At 38.0% G+C, this 21,494-nt stretch overlaps 1 protein-coding gene across 2 annotated transcripts in view; it reads right to left on the bottom strand.

Moving 5' to 3' along the window:
- PDZRN4 (PDZ domain containing ring finger 4) overlaps nt 1–21,494 on the bottom strand; it is a 385,248-nt gene that overhangs the window by 57,765 nt on the left and 305,989 nt on the right. For both annotated transcript variants that reach the window (XM_001167876.8, XM_001167906.7), the window contains 2 exons: nt 10,265–10,521; nt 7,047–7,149 (listed from right to left, as the gene is read on the bottom strand). In XM_001167876.8, the coding sequence (XP_001167876.5) occupies nt 7,047–7,149; nt 10,265–10,521 (360 nt within the window). The remainder of the gene's footprint in view (nt 1–7,046; nt 7,150–10,264; nt 10,522–21,494) is intronic.

The following is a 21,494-nucleotide window of genomic DNA, read 5'->3' on the forward strand; positions in this document are numbered from 1 at the left end:
AACATGTGATTATGAAGTATCGGTCTCAACCAAAGTTCAGTAAGTATAAAAACAGGACAACCACACAATGTATTGTCTAACTAGGATACTTTCGAAAGTAAAAAAAAAAAAGCTGCTATTCATAATGAGCCATACATCAAGACTGTTTAGGGCAAACCAGGATGTATAGGTACCCTAACAGACCAGAACCCCCGTCATTCTTTAACTACATAAATTAGCATGTCTATTTACCAGGGTTCGACAGCTTACGCATTTGTGGTAAAACATGCATATGTTCCTTGGTAAAAGAGAAACAATAAAAATCCCAATTTTCTTCCTTTACAAACTGGCTCAGGTATACACTTAAATCCATTTCCTCTAATTACTAGACAAATTGATATCCTATGAAAAAAGACTTTCTCACTTTATTTCAAATTGTTATTCTCCATCAGCCTTCTTCTCCTCTCCCTCAATTTAGCACTTTGTACTTGTTTTGGGGACTTATAAAATAAGAATAGTAGCAGCAATGTTTATTGATTCATCACACAAATACTACTGAGGACTCATTGTGTGCCAGGGCATGTGCTGGGCTCTCCTGGTGATGTGCAGATAATTACAAGTGGTCACTTCTATTATGAAAGACTATCCATTTAGAAGAATAGACAAGTACATAAATGACTATAGCCTGGGGCATAATCTAAACGACAGAAAATATTTACAGAATGTGGTGTGGGAGTTCAGTGGTGGGAAAGATTGCGGTACATGGCAGGAGGACATCATGGAATGCTTCTGATGGAGTGATGATTGACTCTTGTCTTTGAATGATAGCAGAGATTGTCAGAAAAGCATTCCAGAGGCACAGCAGCCCACGAGCAAAGGCACAAAGAAAGGAAAGCACACAGCTTCCTCTGAGTATTGTTGTGCTGTGGAGTTTGACCCCAAGGTGCTGGAAAGGTGAGGTGGTGAGAGGGTTCCAAGGACCCTCAATGCCAGGCAGAGGATTTCAGAGTGAATTCAAGGAACAGAGTCATACAAGATGATAAACAAAGGAGTTAACCAATGAGAGTCACACTTGAGAAGGTTTGATCTGGCAGTGGTGAATAGGACAGCCTGCAAAGACTAGGGACTGGCTACAAGACACCAAAAACTAGCCTAAAGGTAGAACATTGTTGGAAACAAAGGGAAGGCAGCAGTGATAAGGAGAAACATGCCACAGAGCATCTGGAAATACTAGCTCTGATATATGATCACTTATTGGTTTGGCCTACATGACTAAGATTCTCATCTGAAATATTTGAGAAAATGGTGGTGACATTAATAGGCTCTTCAGTGAACCAACTCCAGACTGACAGAATACCATCTTATCGTTAATGCTCAGGTAATAAAAAATTTTCACACTTCATCCAGATCAGTTTTCAATTCAGTAAATTTCCCAAAGGAACGGCACTTATGAAGGTGATTTTTTTAAATGGATTATTTTACTGCCCCAGTAGTAAGTGGTATAAAATTATTTTAGCTATTTCATTAATAATTCTAAAATGTGACTAACAAGCGGAAGAAAAGGGACTAAGTGGAAGACATTCAGTGAGTTAAACAAATCTAAATATGCTACTCTTTTATACTCTATACACTATTTTCTCGTTTATCTACTTTAACATACAGATAACATATGGTCTCTTTATCAATTATGTTTCATACCCATCATGTTTCTTCCATCATTGGCTTTCAAACTCTTTGATAGGTTTGCCTCTCTCAAGATCAGAGATGGACAGAGCCATCTCTGGATGGACAGAGACAGCCCCCGCTGGCTAGTGGGGGAAGCGCTTATTTCCCTGTCTGTTGCAGTGTTTCTCACATATGCTGATTGAGCCCTTGTTCAACAAGTAATAAAGGGGGTACAAGTGTTTATTAGAGAACATGCCAAATTTATACCAAATATGAGATTCTATGATTTTATAAGGTGGCCAGTAAAGATAAATTTTCATGGAGACCATTAGCTTTCTACTACATTACTTATGTCTCCCTATTTTTCACCCTCTTTGCCCTTTCCTTACAAGTGTTTGAGACAAAAATGGCATTAGGATTAAAACTCCTGACTCCAAGAACAAATACCTGCTGGAAAGCAAGAGGGCATTTGTTATAACTGGACAGTGGTCCCAAGTTCTTTTCCACTTCCCTTTGTATGGAAAAGAGGAAAGGGACTGAGTGGCTCAGAAGTTGGTCCATGCAGACACCAATGGGAACCCTCATTTATTCCTTCATGAAATATGCGTTGAGCACCCACTGTGAAACAGACCATGTGATACAATGATAAGCAAGGCAGATAAAGCTGCTGCCCTCAGAGCCTTAAGATCCATATAGCTCTATACATGCATCATGCTAGGGACTTGTTTTGTTTTCAACACTGGCTTCACAAATCATGAAGTTGCTCAAAAAATATGACAGAATCTAGTTAATAATTATCCTCTTGTTATTTTTTGAATGAAAATTTCCCTGATTCATGATTCTCTTTTCTTTATGTAAGAGAGAGATTATATACCTAAAATCTCACAAATATTCAGCACATATTTGCAGGGATCTAGCTCCAGGAAATACATTTTGCAAAATGACACTTCTCAGCACAGCACAAGGGTTTACTTATGCCTTGCATAAGGACTGCCAAGAGGAAGCTAATTAATATGCTAAGTGCTCACTCCTATTTATAGACACCAGTCCAAGTTTGGTTTTCGGTTAACATGTACATAGAACTCTGACATATATTTATCCTCTCTTTTCCACTTTTAATACCTCTTCAAGCAAAGTTCTAAATTTTTTTGGCTTACGTTTTAATGATATTGGACGCATAAAGGGTACTTATTTCAGCCTTTTGTATATGTTTCTTTGCCTGATCATTGAGGGAGAAGTAAAAATGATTTCAAGTGATATTTCTAAGTGATAAAAATCTGCAGGCACAGAACTGTTGCTTGTCTTGACTAACATGATGTTTTATACTATCTAAATTTTGTGTGTATTGGTTTCTGACCCCTCTATCAGCATTAGCATTGACTTTTGAGAGTTAACAGCAAATGCTGTAGATAATTCAACATCTTCCTTGCACTCAGGCAGTTGCAAACATATCTTTATTAGGAGTCAGGCAAAAAGATCTCTGTGTTTCTTAAAACCTTTCCCTTTAAATTATTTCTAGTAGAGGTTGGATTTGAGATCTACCTCTGACTTGCTAAGGGCTGTTTATGATTTATTTCAACCTTTAGCTGGCTCTAGGGGGAAAAATGAACAAAGTTGAAACTAAAAGAAGGAGAAGCTTAATCCTTAGTGAAATTCCAGTGGCATGGAACACCCTGACTCTTATGATGGGTGCATTGTTAAATTTTTATATGTTTATTTTTTCTCAAAAATAAAATTAAACTCATTTATCATTTTTAATTAGAGAACAAGTGCCATCATTTTTTAAAGAGAACAAGTTTCAAGCTGTGAGTCTTTTAATGTAGACTGGTCCTCTGAGACTTTTCTGAAGCACAATGTGGAAATTTTAAACCCAGTCAAATATTTTTCTTAGGAAATTGGTGATAGGTCATGGTGAGATATGTGTGTCATTAAATTTTCATAGAGGTTCCTAACACACCAGAGTCACCATAACGTGGACACTGACTATAATAACTCCAAAGAAGCATTTGCTTGTCTGCCGTGGCTCTGAAGGGACCTGTTACAGTCCATCAATGAAATAATCTGCATGTTAAAAGTCCCTAAATATGTATTTACAAGATAGTCAGATCTGTTTTGGTCTATTGGGTTAATAATCCATGCACTAAGTCTGTATATAAGTACTCACGAAATACACAGATCAGCTTTGGTTCACTGAGTTAATAGTAAGTAGGTCTTTAAAAAGGCACCTAAATAGCCACATAGTTTGTATTTTAGCAAGTTCAGAAATGCAATCTATATACTAGAAGCTATTTCTTTTAAAGTGTGGATGCATTGTTCTTGTTCCGGTGGATGCCAAAAGGTGTGCTTCACTCTAACCTGTAATATTTTGCCATTAAAATGTCAGAAGAAAATTGCCATAGCACAAACTATATTGAAGCTCTGAGGCACAGCCCTCCAGGCTGGGGTGGATGCTGTCCTAGATTATGTCATACGTACTCCATCCGCTATCACCGCCCAGGTCCAATACCCCACTCCCTCTCAGCTGACTTTGCTTCCTTCCTGTCAGTCTCAGCCCAGCAGCTGGAGTAATCCTGTTATGGCCTTCCTATGTTCCAGCAACTTCCCATCTCAGAGTCAAAGCAACTTCCTATATCATGGTCAAAGCCAAAGGCTCGACAAAATACGCCCTCCTTTCTCTGAATTCACCCCTTCCACTCTCTCACTGGTCTCTTTGCTACTCCTTGTACACCCCAGCATGCTTCTGCTTCAGGTCCTTTGCACCTGCCCTTCCTTCTTTCTGAAAATCTCCTTTCACATGGCTAGATCTCTTATATTCTTTAGTTCTCTTATGAGAGAAGTCTCCCATGACCACTCTGTATAAGATAGCAACATCCTGTCCGACACCACTCTTATTATTTTCCATTAGTACTTCTCACCATTGAAAAGAATATGTCTTTACTTGTTTGTTTATTGTTGACCTCCTTCTCCTAGAAGCTCCTTCCACTGGGGCAGGAGCTTCCTAATCCCATGCATAGATAACTGCCTGGTACATTTTAAGTCTTCATTAAATATTTATGGTACAAATGAATGAAAGCAGATGAAAAAGGAGTCTTCTTTCTACTTCCTTGATTGCCTGGTTGTGCTCATGTTTAGGTTGAAGAGGAATACATATCTCTTTCTGAGCTGAAGTCTTCTTCTTGGCCATTAAACCTCACTTTCCTGTGATATTCTCTCAGTGGCACAAAACTGGTACTTCCTTAAGGTGCTCATCCATCCTGTTCCTAGAGCTATAGGGTTATATTGAAGCTCCTAGAGGAGCTAGGGTCATCTCAGCTGGTCACAGAAACATCAGATCAGTCTGCTATAGGGTTATAATGAAGCTCCTAGAGGAGCTAGGGTCATCTCAGCTGGTCACAGAAACATCAGATCAGTCTGCTTCTAGGTGCAAGAGTAAAAGTGCAACACATAGACAGAATTAGTATTTCTAAATCTCTTCACTGAATGAGCCTAATGGTGTCCACCACAGGCTCCAATGATGGCAGTGGACTGACTAGATTTTGCAGTTTGATGCAGCCACAAGGGATGGCATGTGCCACTCTATGTGTGTGTCACATAACGGTAACAGACTGAGGAGTACTGGGGAGGTCCATTATTCTCTCTTGAATCTGGTAAATTTCTCTGGAGGTATTCTCCCATGCCTCCACTCCCACCTTTAACCATGCATGTTGTTCTCAAATGCATCCTTTCTAATGATTGAAAACTGTCATAGCAACTCCTTCCTTATTTGAATTTCACAGGAACATTCTTTATTTCAGTCACTCAGAAAGGAGTCTTTGGCAACGGAATCACAGCTGACAGCAAATTAATGACTATGATGCTGTGATTAGTTGAGATTACAGGCTACAGAGAGCTTGTCTGAGAATTCACCACTGACATCATCCTGATGCTGGCTTCTGCTGGGGATTACTATTGGTCAAAAAAGAGGATGTGGTTCAGTTACAGTAAGCTCCATAGAAATGTAAGGAAATCTGTCTGTATTGTAATATTTCAATGACATGCTGATTCATTTAAAGGGCTTTTACTGTTAACTTGCTTAGCCTAAACAATCTTCCCCTATGCCCTCCCCCAGCACACTGACTTATTTTAATAAAGCTTTAAGGCATCCAAATAAAAAGTTGAAGTGATCTACATAATTCCAGTCCCCAAACTGAAAGTATTCATTAACCAAAAGGAAAACATAAGAATCTTGAATTATTTGGATAAGTCATTCAATTTTATAATTTATTTTACATGAATAGACAAAGCAATGGATATTGTAATGCATGTCAGTGCTTGAGTAGATTTAGAAAATAAAACTTTTCAATCAACTTAATAAAGAGGAGGTAAAAATTTAACATGAACAACACAAGAATGACAAAAACCGTCTACTCAGTTATCAGTTGTCATTTCACATCCTTCTAAATTTTGGCTGCAAAGAAATAATGATTTCTGTAATCCCCAGGAATGACTTTTGTGGGGAGAAGATTTCAAACAAACGTCCATTTGCTTTAGATGAGCTTCCTTATTTGATTTAAGATCCTCCTAAGGGAAGAGATTTCAGGATTTCCTGGTTGTAAAGTGGAAGAGAACACTTTGCTGAACTTGTATGACATCACCTGAAGCATTAAAAGGGCAGGTGACCATGGGTTCTCTGCCTGTTTACCAAAGCTTCTTTACTTCCTCAATCTATTTTATTTTTAAATGTCAGAGTAGTCTGAAACCTTTCAAAGATATTCAGGCTGCAGAAGCAGAGGAAATATTAGGATACATTCTTTAACTTTTGTGAGAGCTTTTAAATAATCAATGGATGGACTTTTCGAATTGTTATATATCACAGTACAGATATTCTGACATTAAACCATGTGAAGAATAAATAGTTTAACAACAAAGGGCATGAGGCCATCTCTATTTCTAGGAAGTCTGTGAAATGGCTCTTTAGAGTACAGACCAGAGGCACAAAGAGAATATTGCATTTCCAAAGAATACAATATAATAAAATTTAGTTTATCAATGAAAATTAGAATATTATACAACAAATGAAAATAGTAAACACAATCTTTGTTTTAAATATATTTTTCAAACTCTACTTGGAAATCCACATATATTATAGAACAGATTTTAAAAATGTAGCTGTTGCAATATTATTTATTAAAAAGGAACAAAATGAGAGCAAATTATATTTAAGCTAATACTATAAAAATATTTTCCAATATACTTAAAACACTAGAGCCACATAGCTAAAGCAAATAGTATTTGAAAGATCTTACACTGGATATGTAATAGACAAGACATTTCTCACTGTAATAAATTAATTTCTTTGTTATACAAAACCCCTCAACCGTAACTTCATGAAGAAATGTGAAGTGGTATGAAAATGATCTTACCTCATATTCAAAGTCTTCTGTTCTGTCTGCATCAGCAGGCAAGCTGGAAATATACTCATTGTCCTCATAAAATTCATGCTCCATTGGATGTAGAGAATGGCAGCTATGGGGAATGTAGCAATATGATAGGAATAGATTAAAAGGGTTGTTTTCCAGATTAAAACTGATTTTAGAATTTCACTTTAGTTTGCTCTGCTTTGGAATAAGATCTGTAGTGATCTAGTCTTTAAACAAACTACAGCTGAGGAAAAGCAATAGCTTTTCTTTCTCCCTCTACGTGAAGTCCATCAATTTGCAATTTCTGAGAGAATGCTAGGAATAAGGGCCTGTGGTCAGAGTTGTATTCTGTGGAAAGACTGATGTGAAATCTCTGACAGTCCGTGGTGCTTTATTGATACTTTCTGGCCTGCTTCCATTCCACTGAATGTGACAAGCTCCACACGTGGGTGTGTGGCATTTGAGATTGCAGTCTACTCAAAGAGGGGTATTTTGTCATAAAGCACTACCAATTTCATAATCCACAGCTGCAAACTATTTTTTGAAAACCATTTTCAAAAGCACATATTTTTTCAGACTCTAAAATGTGCTCACATTGTCCCCTCCTCTCTTTCTTAAGATCCCCCTTTCTCACTCTCCCTCATAATGCACATTTTCCCCTCTTTGATCAAGGACATATACACAAATATTAAAGAACATTCATGGCGATCAATCAGTGGAAACTCCTATAAGCCACAAGGTTTCAAAATACCTTTAGAAAATTCTCAGTGACAGAGAGAGCAGATTACATTAAGGAAATGAGAGGATATGGCTTTTATGTATTTCAACTTTTAGGAAATTTTTAAATAGTTTGTAAACATGTTATTCGATTTAGTATGTTCTGATATAAAGACTACACATCATACCATATGAAGACTAAGCATAGTTTAACAGCAAAGAGCATAAGGCCTTTTCTATTTCTAAAAGACACTGAAAAAGCCTAAACACAATTGACAAGTTGGTTGCAGATGAGACCTCTAACTCCTGCCAGTGTGGATCTTTTTGAAAAATTGGAGATAGCAGTATCAATTAGTTCCCTTCTCCCTTGTTGAAAGGCAAGAGACCCATCCTCATGCCCTCATACTATAGTCAGCGTAAATATTCTACCAGCCTCTCCTCACTACTATCTATGGCTGTCAGCTCCACACAGGTCTAACTAGTGTGGGACAAAATGGTAAAAGTAATACAGGCAGCACCTTGCCTTGTGTCTACCAGATAAATCTCCTTGCTTATAGCTGGACTGGGTCCGCATAGCCCTTTTGGGCTCTTGGAATATCGAAGCCTGCTGCTTTGGACATCTGATGTGTTTCCCTTGTCTTTCGGATAGTAAGAAGGGAGCCCTGCTGTGAGAAACACTTTATTCATTCGACGTTTATTTAGTGGCTGCCAGATGCAATGCCAAGTGCTGGAAATATGTTGGTTTACAAAATCCAATTCTGCCCTATTAATTGGGGAAAGCAGCAAAGTGGGAATTTTAATACAGTGCAATAATTAAGGGAAAAATACAGGAGCCTTGGGAGCACATGGTAGGGGTGGACCCACTGCAGCCCTAGGAAGTTTTCTAGAGGAGGTTGTCTCTAAGCTAAGGTCTGCAGGACCTAGGAAGAGCAGCAAGATGCACTGGCTAAGGGGGTAGGCACTGGGGTCAGACCTCTTAGGCCTAGAAGCCTGGCCCTGTCACTTTTTTGCTATGTGATCTTGGCCATGTTACTTAATATCTGTTCCCTCATCTTAGACATAGAATGTTGATAATATAATGTACTCCCTCCTAAGATTATTGTGAGAACTAAATGAGTCAATAAATGCAAAACGTTTGGAATAATACTGAAAGCATGTTAAGTTAGCTAATACAAGCTAGCTATTATTATTCATTCAAGGAAGTATTTGTTGGATGGCTACTATGTTTTAGGCTGTATTAATGAATATTATACATTTGTTTCCTTGCTTTTTGTTCAACTCCCCTTGTAGAATATAAACTCTAGAAGGCAGTGACTTTATTTTTGTTCGTAGTTTTATGCCAAGCATCTAGTTGCAAGCCCTGACACATCCAATTTGTGTCTGATACAAAGGGCTATTTAAAAGGTAATGGATGAATGAATAAAGAGATACCCAAGACAAACAGATCCCCTGCCTTCCTGGAACTCAAAGTCTCAAGGAGTGTTTTCAAAACTTGGCTGCACATTAGGATTGCCTAGGGAGACTTTTGAAAGTTTCTGATGCCTAAGCCTTACTCTAAGAATTCTCATTTAATTGGCCTAAGGAGTGATTCAGGTACTGATACAGCTTCTGAAAGTTCCCAGGTGATTCTATTGTACATCTGTGACCCACTGAAACGGGCTTATGGGAGCCAGCCATCAAAGGGCAGGAAAGTGGCATGACTCAGATCTTTGTTTTACGAAGTAGAGAGCGGATTGGAGTAGGTGATGAAAATGCAGGCTAAGGAGACTATTGCTCTTACAAACTCTCAATGTTTGAATATTTGCTCGAAAGCTCACAGAACACAATGAATTGGGCAAGCATACTTTTAAAACTGTTCAAGCGGGATTATTTGAATAAAATCTCTCTGACTTCCTTTAAATTAGGCAAAAATCAGGAGGAAGTATTCCTTGAATAGATCTTTATTTGACAGCACTATACTTACTCTCTGACAGCCAAGATCCTTTGTTTATATCTCAATATATTGGGTAATTGCTTTCTTCAGAGAATTGCACTTTAATTAAATCAATTTCCTAGCTTCTCTTTAAAGAAGAGAAATGCAAGGAAGAGAGAGAGGTGGCCCACAGAGGAGAATGTGGTGCCAAGATGCCACTTCCACATGAGTCTTAATAAGGTTTTTGGCAGCTTTGGTGAGAAAAGTGATTTCCCTGACCAGTGTTCATGAGTAGCATGAGGCTTTTGACAGCTAGTAATATGAAGATGAACTAATCAGAGCCAGAATTTTTTATAGCAGCTAGCAAGTATGATTACCCAGGTGGAGCAACCATGTGGGTCAGGGAGAGTAGCTAGCAGGGACCACTGAGAACTAATTGCACATATCAAAACAGGGGAGACATTTTCCAAACGGAGCTGGGAAGCCTGTCTCCATAACTGTCAACCTGCTAGTGGAACTGCTTCTTTTCAACATCTGCTTTACGTGACAAATGGAAACAAACAGGGCTTTGGAAGAAATGACAGAAAAATACCTGTCTGAGAGCAGGAATGGACAGATGTCTGGCACTGGAGGGGTAGGTGGACGAAGCTTGGCCAGAGCCATGATGTGTTCGAAGGTGATGTCCGTCTGAGTGCTGGCATTCATAAGCTGCACTTCTGAAGCCATCCCATAGGCTGGTCTACTAAGAGGTGTTCGCCTTAACACCTGCACCACAATGGGCTCCTTGGCATTGCGAAAAGCTTCCACTGCCTCTTCATGAGTGGCCTTTGAAAGATCCTTCCCATTGACCTACAAACATATAAGGACATTGTTCATCTCAGAGGAAAGATCAGAGAGGCTGTCATGATAGATTAATAAAAGATAGAGAGAAAGGTTTCAACCAGCCCTGATATGAATTTTGTAATGGAATATTTAATCAGATATTAATATTTACTGAAGTCTTTACCAACATGATGAAGTACCTGAGATTACAACAACAATTAATTCTGTATCTTTATAAAGTATCTGGAGTTGGTTAACTAGTAAAACAGCAGAACTATTAGCAAAGATTTAAAAATTTAAGTAACACATCTGCTTCAGAAAAGGGTCACCGAAGTCTTCAGATAGATAGAAATGTTAAGTATATCCTACTTTTTCATGATCTATCAATCTCTCGGTGAGATTTTCAATATTTAATCAAGGTCTTACTTGCCTAAAATTTAATTTTTTAAGATATTGTCAAATTTCCTCCATATTCATAATGTTTTAATCCAAGACTATGTTATTGCCCATGTGCATTTTATCCTAAATCCTCACTGTTTGAAGTGTGGTCTGTGAACCAGCAGCATCAGCATCACATGAAAGATGATTAGAAATACAGAATCCCTGGCACCACCCTGGACCCACTGAATCAGAATACTCACAAGATTCCGGCTTTATATTTATATTCACTGAAAGAAGCAATGCTCTAAAATTCCTCTGAATGGGTATATTATGTCCCTCTAGATACTCACTTGTTTTAATTTCTACCAATTCATGACTCTCCAAGGTAGCCCTGGACATTACAGAGAAAGAGGTGAAGTCTCCCTTTGTCCTCAGTCATTGCTTCTCAACAGGGGCAGAAACCATTGGCATTTGGGAGAGAAAAATTATTCTTTTTGTGGGACTCTCCTATGCCAGCTTACCAAGGGTCAGGAATGTTTCCCAACCTCTGTGGTTCCCAAAACACCTACACATTTTCCCTAGCAACCTTGTGGGAGGCAAAACAGACCACTCTCAAATATTTGTCAATTTATTCCCCTAAAATGAGTCCTGATAACACAGCCTTTTAGCGGAAGTTGTGTTTTAATAAAGGACTCTAGAATCCTGAAAGAGCTTTATGACTCTCGCCCCAGATGAATCGATAATGCTGGTTTTTGCAGATATGAAGAGCTATCTGGTGGCACAATACTGTGCCCAATATCCCTGAAACTATACCATCTCTAGACAGCTAACTAAGCCACCCGCCTGTTGGTGAGGCACTGATAACTGTTACGCACCAGCAAACCCTTAGAGATCCCTGGGTGCCTAAAAAAGAAGCAAAAGAAGTCACTGAGTTGCAGCTGTAGAGAAACTGCTGACATTCGAATGAGCACATTCTCTCTCCCTGAGTAGACAAGGAATATGTGTGTGCTCAGAGCAAGTGTGGGGCATTTTGGGGTAAATGATACAATGCCAGGTAGAAATCATCACGTCATGTAGAGGCAGGCTTAATGACCTGGAGGAGCTAATTTACTCAATGGACCCTGAAAGAGTTAATGTGCCTTCAAAAAATGAGCAATTAAGCTTCTTCACCAGCAAAATATGTCCCAATTCAGTTCTTGCTCTTGAATCACTAGTAAGAAAACCCAGGTGGAGATCTGACTGGGTGTTTACCAGTGTGAACACATTCACTAATCTATGCATTCTCTGTCTGATTCTTTTTTTCATGAACTAAACTTGAAAAATTATCACTGAGTTTTCATTGATACACCTTGGAATATCTGACTTGGGGCACATGAGGATATGTGGACATGAGACACCTATGGACATGATCACACTCATTCCTTTAGCTTCTGCTGTATGACAGGTGCTCAGGCCGGGGCCACTACTGTCTCCCCTGAGGACATGTAGACAGCAGATGATATAAGAAATCCCAGAACGAAAAAGCACAACATAAAATCTAGCCCCTTTCATTGAATAATATCATCCCATATGTTTCATATTGTGGTCAGTATTTATACATTCCAGATTGTGGAAGATAATCAAGTGGTAGGTAAGACTGCTCTGTGAGAATTGATGCAGTAGGTAAAAATTGCTCTTTTGTCCTCAGCCTTCCTGCTTCAGGATGTACCCTCAGTTTAGTGAAGATCTGTTCCTGCAGGAACCCACACCCTTCCCTCTCTGAAAAGAAATCTCAGTCACACAGTCTGTTATCAACTATTTATTTATTTATTTTTATTTTTTATTTTTTGAGATGGAGTCTTGCTCTGTTGCCCAGGCTGGAGTACAGTGGCGTGATCTCAGCTCACTATAACCTCCGCCTCCCAGGTTCAATGATTCTCCTGCCTCAGCCGCCCAAGTAGCTGGGATTACAGGCGCATGCCACCATGCCAGCCTAATTTTTGTATTTTTAGTAGAGACGGGGTTTCACTATGTTGGCCAGGATGGTCTCTAACTCCTGACCTCGTGATCTACCCGCCTCAGCCTCCCAAAGTGCTGGGATTGCAGGCATGAGCCACCACTCCTGGCCTTATCAACTATTCAATATATCTACTGGAACTGTGTCAACATGTTATCTTTTCCTATAAGCCTTGCATCAAGAGGAATCCCTAATAGTGGTAGAGTGAAATAAGACCACTTTTTTGAGGCAACTTTATCCAATATCTGAAGGTAAAGTGAAAAACTCGTGACCAGGGTTTCTTCCAGTTGTACATTAAATTCTACTAATGCACAAAGTGTTTCAATAGGTAGTAGACAGATAAATGCCATTCACCTATTTTTTCCCCAAGACAAGGCAAGGCTCATTTTTCCTCAGCCTTGCATGTTAATCTAGTCCTGGTGTTCTGAATGTTTATTTGCTTCAGTGATCTTCGAAGCAACAGAGATTTTTAAAAAGTGAGATTCCTACTGATAATGATTATTTATCTGTGTTACTATAAGCTAAGTAGGATTGTTTTTGCAAAATCCAGAAGAGTATAGTTTTTTCTGAGGAAATATAAAAATCATTGAAAAGTATTTGAGGCTGTGAAATCATTATTGTAATGCTTAGTATGTGCAAACAATATTAGCGTTCATATGTCAAGATCAATGGCTATTTATTATATGACCTATACATTCATTTATTTATTATCATGAAATTTATATGCAAATTTCATTCTTTTCTCTAAGAACAATCAAATACAATCTTAAAAAAAGGACAGTCAGTGTAATCTCAAGATCTTACTTGCCTATTGGGGAATGCTCTTTTCTTCCAGTTATCATGCAGCTGACCTCTATTTTCATAAGCTATTTAATATCTCTCAAAGTAAAGAAGTCTATGACCTTTAAATGCTCTACTGCTACACATGATCCCTTAGAAAATGCAAGCATTGATGATCCTAAACACATTTTTTTTTCACTTCACTTGAAGTTCATCAACATACTGGTAGCCCATCAAAAGGTCACCATTTTATATATTATGCCTTTCCCAAGAAAAGAAAAGAAGAGCTTAATTGGGATTTTCTGGCAATTGCTCTGCTCAGTTATCATCAGTTGCAGCTAGAGAGAAGAATTATATGGGAAGAATATCTACAGTTAACCCTCTAGGAGAAATTTGTTAACAACAGCAAAACTTCCTTTTTTTTCAAGTGATTAGTTTTTAAACCAATAACAGATATTTGGTGTTTCATATTGCCATATCCTTACTTATTATTCTATTTCTTTACCACTATATTCTGTCCCTCCATCCCACCTTCCCTTTTTTCCTCTTCCCTCTTACTCCTTTGTCTCAATCTTAAATTTAGTCTTGTACGGATGACATATAGTTTTTAATTGTTTTGTGAGATGAGACTAAAGATGAAGAAACTATCCATTAAAGGAGTCCCATTTAAAATAGGTAGTTAAGGGTAGATACCCAATATTTCTGGGTGTCCAGTAAAAGGTGGGAAGATCTTTTGCTAGAGGAATACAGATGAGTTGATTTTCAGGAGAAAATATGAATATGGTTAGGAGCAAAACCGAGGGAAGAGGGTGCAAGGTAACTTGTTTACTGAAAAAAATACCCATGTGTTATGGGGTTTGAGTTTGCATGCAGAAGGATTTTAAGAAAGAGCAATTTGATTTAAGCATACCATAGGAAAAGAGCCTTTTTCCAAAAGGGTTGTTATATCGAATGATTGAGAGGATAGGGTGTCATAATAAACAGGAGTAGTATATGCAATAATTTCCTCTATTGCCATAACTTCTGGCGTTTCGATAGCTGTGGCCCAAACTGATTTGGTTCCATTGTAACCGGGCAACTAGCATACAACTGAAAAGATTTGTGCGATTGATATTTGGTAAGAGGCTAGTAGTCCCAGGGTGTGACGATTGGATTCTGAAATGATAATTTAGCCACCGGACTTGAGATAAATGAAAAAGCAGACACATTATGCAACGAGAGGTTATCAGAATTGGCAACAGCAAAAAAAGAAGAAAGGATGATGCCAATGAGAGAAATTCTAGGATAAACAGTGACATGTGGTTGTCCCGAGACAAACTAAATGTAGGATTAGAAAAAAAGTGGAGAGGGTAGTCTTAATCATTCTTAATCATATGAAACTTGAAGCAGTTATAAGGTATGTATTCAAATGAATTAACAAGTAAATGGATGATAGGAAACTAGAAGAAAAATTGATCATAGGAAACCATTTTCTGAGAAGGTCTTCGCCTCATCCCTGCACTTATCAATTCAGATCAGCACAGACAAATATCCTTAAAGATTATATATTCAAGTGATGGCTTGTAATAAACACATGTAAATTTTTAGATACAAAAATAATTATCCTGTTTCTAAAAAGTTATTATTTCCCATTATATTGATAGCATAATGTTAAGTGGATAAAGAAAAAGCAATCACTTTTCAGTGATCAATGTAAGAAATGTGCGAATACATTTCTTATGGCAGATGGGCTAATGAATCCATAAGCAACTTGCGAATGTTAGGTAAAGAAGAGGGCTTTTCATATGTAAACCATATCATGGTAATATTTGATGAAGCTTCTGTTTAATGAATCATCTACCCTTTTGGATATACTGCAAAATCTGGGCCACTCTTCAATAACTTCCCCAGAGTGCCTAGTGGCCTCAGCTTGGATTTGAGCTGTTCCCCTTTGATTATTCCTCCAAATCCAACCACATGCAAAATTTTCTTGGATATCAGAAAACAAACAGCCTTTTTTGATTTTCTTTTGAAGTGCTAACAAGTGCATGAATAACTCAGTCACTCTAGTGAGAAGCCATTTCTAGAGTCAGCTGTTTGAGAATGATGAGGGTTTCCAAACCTCCATGCCTCTTATGAGAAATAAGGGCTTCTAAGCACCTATGGCTTTCAAGGGAGAATAAATTTAAGAAGGCGCCATAAAAGAAGCATAGAATTCCAAGGATTATGGACAATTGATATAACCGAATTTGAAATTGAGGATAAGTATAAAATACTTGTGTATTATAATTCTGGTTGGACATGATCCTGTACCTGGTTAGTCTACAAGATCTCCCACCCTCACTAGTAAATGTGGAATTAATTTTGACTGAAGTCCCTAAGTGACACAGAGTCAATTCTCTATTTGATAATTAGGGAGGTGTTGCCAAAGCACAATCTAGTAACATTTTACAGAAGGAAGAAACAATATTTAAATTGCTGCTAAAATGTTTGTTAGAGAAGGAATTTCAGATAATCTGAACCCTATATTCATCAAAACACTTGTCATATACAATCTTCAAATTAATTTTAAGAAATTTCAGCTCACTGCTTTTTTTCCCTAAACTTTGGTATGATTGACTCTATTTGAACATTGTTATATTAATGGAATATAGCACAGTGTAAAACATATTTATAATAAAAAGAAGTCACATAATAGGAATCTGCAAAATTGTATGAAGGAAACCTGACTAAAATTAACTTCGATCTCTAAAAAAAGGTTATCAATGAACAAAACAATCACTGATATGTAGGTTTGTGTTCTTCATATAATTTCAGAACCTAAGTACATAGGAAATGTTAGATTGCATCAACCCCAAAGTCCATTTAGTCCAGTGTTCCGCTTTGGACAGTGCTATAATTGGATTTTTGGAAGAGAATATGGTGATTATTCCATGTGACACAATAAGCAGACTTATCCTAAAGTGATCCTGGGGCTTCTTCTGCTTGTCTGTCTGGACAACAAGAGACTGGGAGCTTCATTTCCCTGGGTATGGTGTGTTGCAGCTTCCCTTAGCTCCAAAATCCCCAGGGACTTTGCCAGGCAGCTGGCTTTCTCAGACAAATGAAAATAAGTGATATCTAACCCAGGCAGCCTGAACCTCCAGTAGTCTGTTCCCTTACTGACAATGTTCCCTATAAGAGAGAGCAACAATAGGGTGGGATCCCTCCGTTGAAATACAGACCCACCGCATGCCCACAGTTTCTGGTCCCTTGCTTGACTGTGTATTGCTGATTCCTGACTTGTGTGTTTCCTTAATAAAGACTGTTGCCTAACCTATTACTTGTGACATTTTGGGATTTGCCTCTACCAATCTGATTTAACATAACACCCATTTGCAACCTAAGATAATTGAATGCCTTGGAAATGCTTACGTATGTAACAGTATTGAATTGAGGACTCCCAGCATCCCAATGAGATATTTGAAAAGCCTACTATTACATTTAGTTAATAGATTGTGACACTGAGGTCACAATAGTCCAGTATGTTGCTTCTGATCCCTTCTACAGAGCACTTTGATGGTAAGGCATTCTCAAATGCAAGCAGGACTCATTTTTAATTTTTCATATGAAGAGGTTATGGATCCATTATTTGTGAACTTATCCAAACTGTTCCTGAACCAATGAATAATTTTGGTTATAGGTAATCTTGAGGATGTATCTGTTGCAACTGCTTTTTCCTTTCATTATCTTTTCCTTGTCTTGCTTTTTTTGTATCCCTCCTTCTGTATTTTCTCTTCCTTTCCTTGTACCCACTGTCACACTTCTCTTTTAAGCTTTCCCATCAAAGCATTTAACACCTTTGAAGAGTGCATATTTATATGAATTATTCCTATAATTAAGAAACGTGTTATGATATGTTCTGATTCTTACTGAGGAAAACAAACTAAAATGCACACGACATAGTTTTATTAACCTCTTTATGAATAAGTTTATTTCCCCTCACCTTAAGGAAAGAAATGGAAGTTTCTGCTTTTTGGCACATGAGTTGGTTGTCTTTGGTTTGTCTTTCAGATCCACAATCTGCTCTTTTTACCCAGCTCTCTGTCTTGGCACCCCTGCCTCACCCAGGATCTCTGCTGTTTTTTTGTTTGGTTAAGCCAATGGTTAGAGAGTATTACAGGTCTTTATCCAGTCCCCAAGACTCTAGCTCTTGCTTGGCTCTGCTCACAATCCTGACTCACCTTCACTCTTCAGGTCTACAGGTAGTAAGAACGTCTCTCTCTCTCTTGCTATTCCCTAGGTTCTTTATCTTAACTCTGCTCATGCGTTTGTAAGTTTTTCCATCATTAAACTTTCTTCAATTGAACGCTTTGATTATGCTATTTGTTTTCTTCTGGGACCCTAAACATGAAACTCTTCTGACTTTAACAAAAATGTGGCAAGAACTAAAATTTGTTATCTTTGCAAATTAACTTTACTATCAAAAGTAGTTGCATCTAAAATGAGATTATGAGTTTGTCAGATTTAGCAAATTTACACATTTTTAAGGGAGATTTTAAAATATAACTTTTATTGAGATCATAGAACAAATTTAAAGTATTTATATAGTTGTTTGATGTGTACAGGTATTTTGTAGAATATCCCTGCTATGGTTTGAATGTGTCCCTCAAAGTTCACATGTTAGAAACTTAATCCCCAATGCAACAGTGTTGAGATATGAAAACGTTCAGAGGTGATTAGTTTATAAAAGCTCTGCACTCACGGATGGATTAATGCTATTATCACATGAGTGGGTTCCTGATAAAACAATGTGTTTACTCTCCTTCCCAAACCTTTTGCTCTCTGGCATCCTCTCTTGCCATGTGGTGCCTTCCACCATGTTATGACACAGAAAGAAGGCCTTTGCCAGATGCTGGCACCTTGATATTGAACTTAGCACCCTCAAGAACTGTGAGAAACACATTTTTTAAAATTATAAATTGCCCAGTATGTGGTATTCTGTTACAGCAGCAGAAAGCAAACTATGACAATCCCTCCATTTGGGTTTGTCTAATGTTTGTCTTGATTAGACTCAGGTTATATATTTATGTATTTTGAGCAGGAATGTCCAGAAGTGGTGGTGTGTCCTTTTCAGCCTATCTTATCAGGAGGCATGTAATGTTTATTTGTCTATTACTGGTGATGTTAACATTTATGACTTGATAAGAGAGAGAGAGAGAGAGATTGAGAACCTGAGCAAATGTAAACTGTTAATTAATCTTAAAATTTGGGGAGCCTAGGTGAATTACATTTGAGAATTTTTATACTATTCTTGGAACTTAAAATTATTATTTTTTATTCTCATAATTTTTTGATGTCTGAAACTGAAAAAAAAGTTTCATAATATTGTTATATTTATTATTAGTTAAAAATAGATTCATGCTGTAATCATTTAGAGTTCACAAATAATTATAAGGAATTGATAGATGAATAGCTTCCTGTAGAGTTTGTTTCTGTTGCATATCCCTAGAAAAACAAATTCTTACTGTACTATGAATGTCTTTTTTTCTCTGTGTGCACATGCACACACACACACATATCCCTACAAGCAAAAAACACAGATTTGTGTCACCAACTTTATCTTTGTCATAACAATTCATCTACTGAATATCACCTGATATCCTGCTCTCCAAGCTGAGCTATTTAAAAAGATAGATGGCTGCCTCCTGGCTAATTGTGGGAGTTCTTTCATTACTACAAAAAGACTTTTTATATCTCAAGTGACTCTATATGCAGTGAAAAATGACTCAAATCTTTGGAGAAGATCCCACTGATGAAATGGTTGGCTAACAACTACTTGCTGACCTTTTACTTCCTAACGTAATACTAAACTGATGTAGGTGATTATTAATAAACCTATTCACTGAGTTGTGACATATCAGACCCAAGTATTTAAAACATAACAAGGAATTCAGATGGAGACAAAATTTTCTATAACAGGTCTAAGGATATAAAGGCATAAGGCATATATACAATAAACACTTGAAATAAACTCAAATTATTTCATTGGGAAAAAAATGTCATTGTCATTAAACAACTCAGGTTTCTTAAAAAAAAATCCTGCAAACAACATCAACAACTGAGGATTTGGACAGAGCTATTCATCTTTCATATCCATTGAACAAGAGGAAATGTGCTCTTAGCCCTTGGACAAGATCTTTTTTGTCCCATCTTTGTGATGAGAGCACAAAAGGATGTAGAAATCTACCTTGCAACTTAGCCACACTAGCACTAGCTGGAAAATACCTATTTGTTAAATAAATGAAATAAATTGTACCACATAAAGGAATAGGAGACAGTGAATTACAACAACAGGGCGTCTGTCATAACGGGAAAGAAGATGGTAAAGTATCTTCACCAGAGGTTCATTATACCCTATCTATGAGAGCAACATAAGGCTTCACTATTTAAATGCTTCTGTACAAAACGCACTGAATGATAAGAAACTGGAAATTGTGTTTAGTGCTGTAGTTTCAGGGCCTAAAAATGTGCTTGGCACATACTTGAAAATAATTATGTGTTAAATACATTTTCATATATTTCTTTATCAAGAACCATGTTTAAACAAATATGATTGCACTTGTCACTAAAATCACCTGTGTTCACAATGCAAACTGCATTACATTCACTTCCCAGCTCCATTCTGTAGCCCAGTTGTCCACGTTATTCCGTTGACTTAAATGTATTGTACAAATGATTTCTGAGTGGCAAGCAAAGGTCAGGGCTGCTCTGCTCTTAAACCCCTCAATGCCCTGTCATTCATTGTTGTAGCAGAAAAGAGCATCGATGTGGGAATCACTCAGAACTGGGCCTAAACACAGTTTTGGGGACTAGCTGTGTGACTTTGAGAAAGTTACTGAAACTCTCTGAGCCTCTACTTCTTCATGTGGAAAAGGGGATAATAATATCCACTCAGAGTTGCAGATAGGATCAAATAAAAACAAAGCTAGGGCAGCCGGCACAGTGCTATGGTGGTGATCCATAACACTTCCTTCCCTCCCTCCTTCCTTCCTGGGTAACTCCTGAGTGACAGAGATGAGGCTACTCTCTGGGGATACACGTTACATTCCTGGCAGTGACAATGACAGTAATACTAGTTCGCACTGAGTGAGCACTCACAGAGTGCCAGGAGCTGAGCCAAGCCCTTGGCCTATATTATCTCAATCACATCCAAGAACAGTCATGGGAGGTAAGTATGTTATCCCCATTTGAACGTTGTGGAAGCTGAGTGTAAATGAGTGTAACAGGCTGAGCAAGGAAAGGCACCTGCTCTTACAATCTGGGAAAAACAACATATACATCTATAATTGTAACCAAACTCATAAAAAGCTGAAAGGAAGGTATTAACAGCTCTGCAAGAGCACAAAGGGCTAACTATGCCTGTGCTATTGGGATGTGACTCCAGGACTTTGACGTTTCAGGTGGGTCTGATGAGATGAAAAACTTTATAAACTGCACAGATGGGAGAAAGGAGAGGAACCCCAGGGTTGAGGCATGAAAGAGTAAGTCCTCTGGGGACCACGAGAGGTCTGGGGTGACTGAGTCTTGGGGAAGAGGTTGTAGAGAAAGACACCTTTAACATAGATCCTAATGTCCTCCATGGGTCATGGTAAAGGATTTTTAAAAAATACCTTTCATCTGAAAAGTAATGTGGCCTCATTTAGGTTTAGGGGTATAAAACTTGGAAGGCTGTGGTGAGACATAACTGAATGGAAGCAGGGAAACCATTTAGGAAATTGGTGGGAAAAATGACGGGTACTTGAGTCAAGACAGGGACAGTGTGGATAGTCCAGTTGGAAGAGGATGAAGAGAGCTGTAAAATGGTATCCTGATGCTGCCATTC

This window comes from Pan troglodytes, chromosome 10 (assembly GCF_028858775.2).
Source record: "Pan troglodytes isolate AG18354 chromosome 10, NHGRI_mPanTro3-v2.0_pri, whole genome shotgun sequence".
Lineage (NCBI taxonomy): Eukaryota > Metazoa > Chordata > Mammalia > Primates > Hominidae > Pan > Pan troglodytes.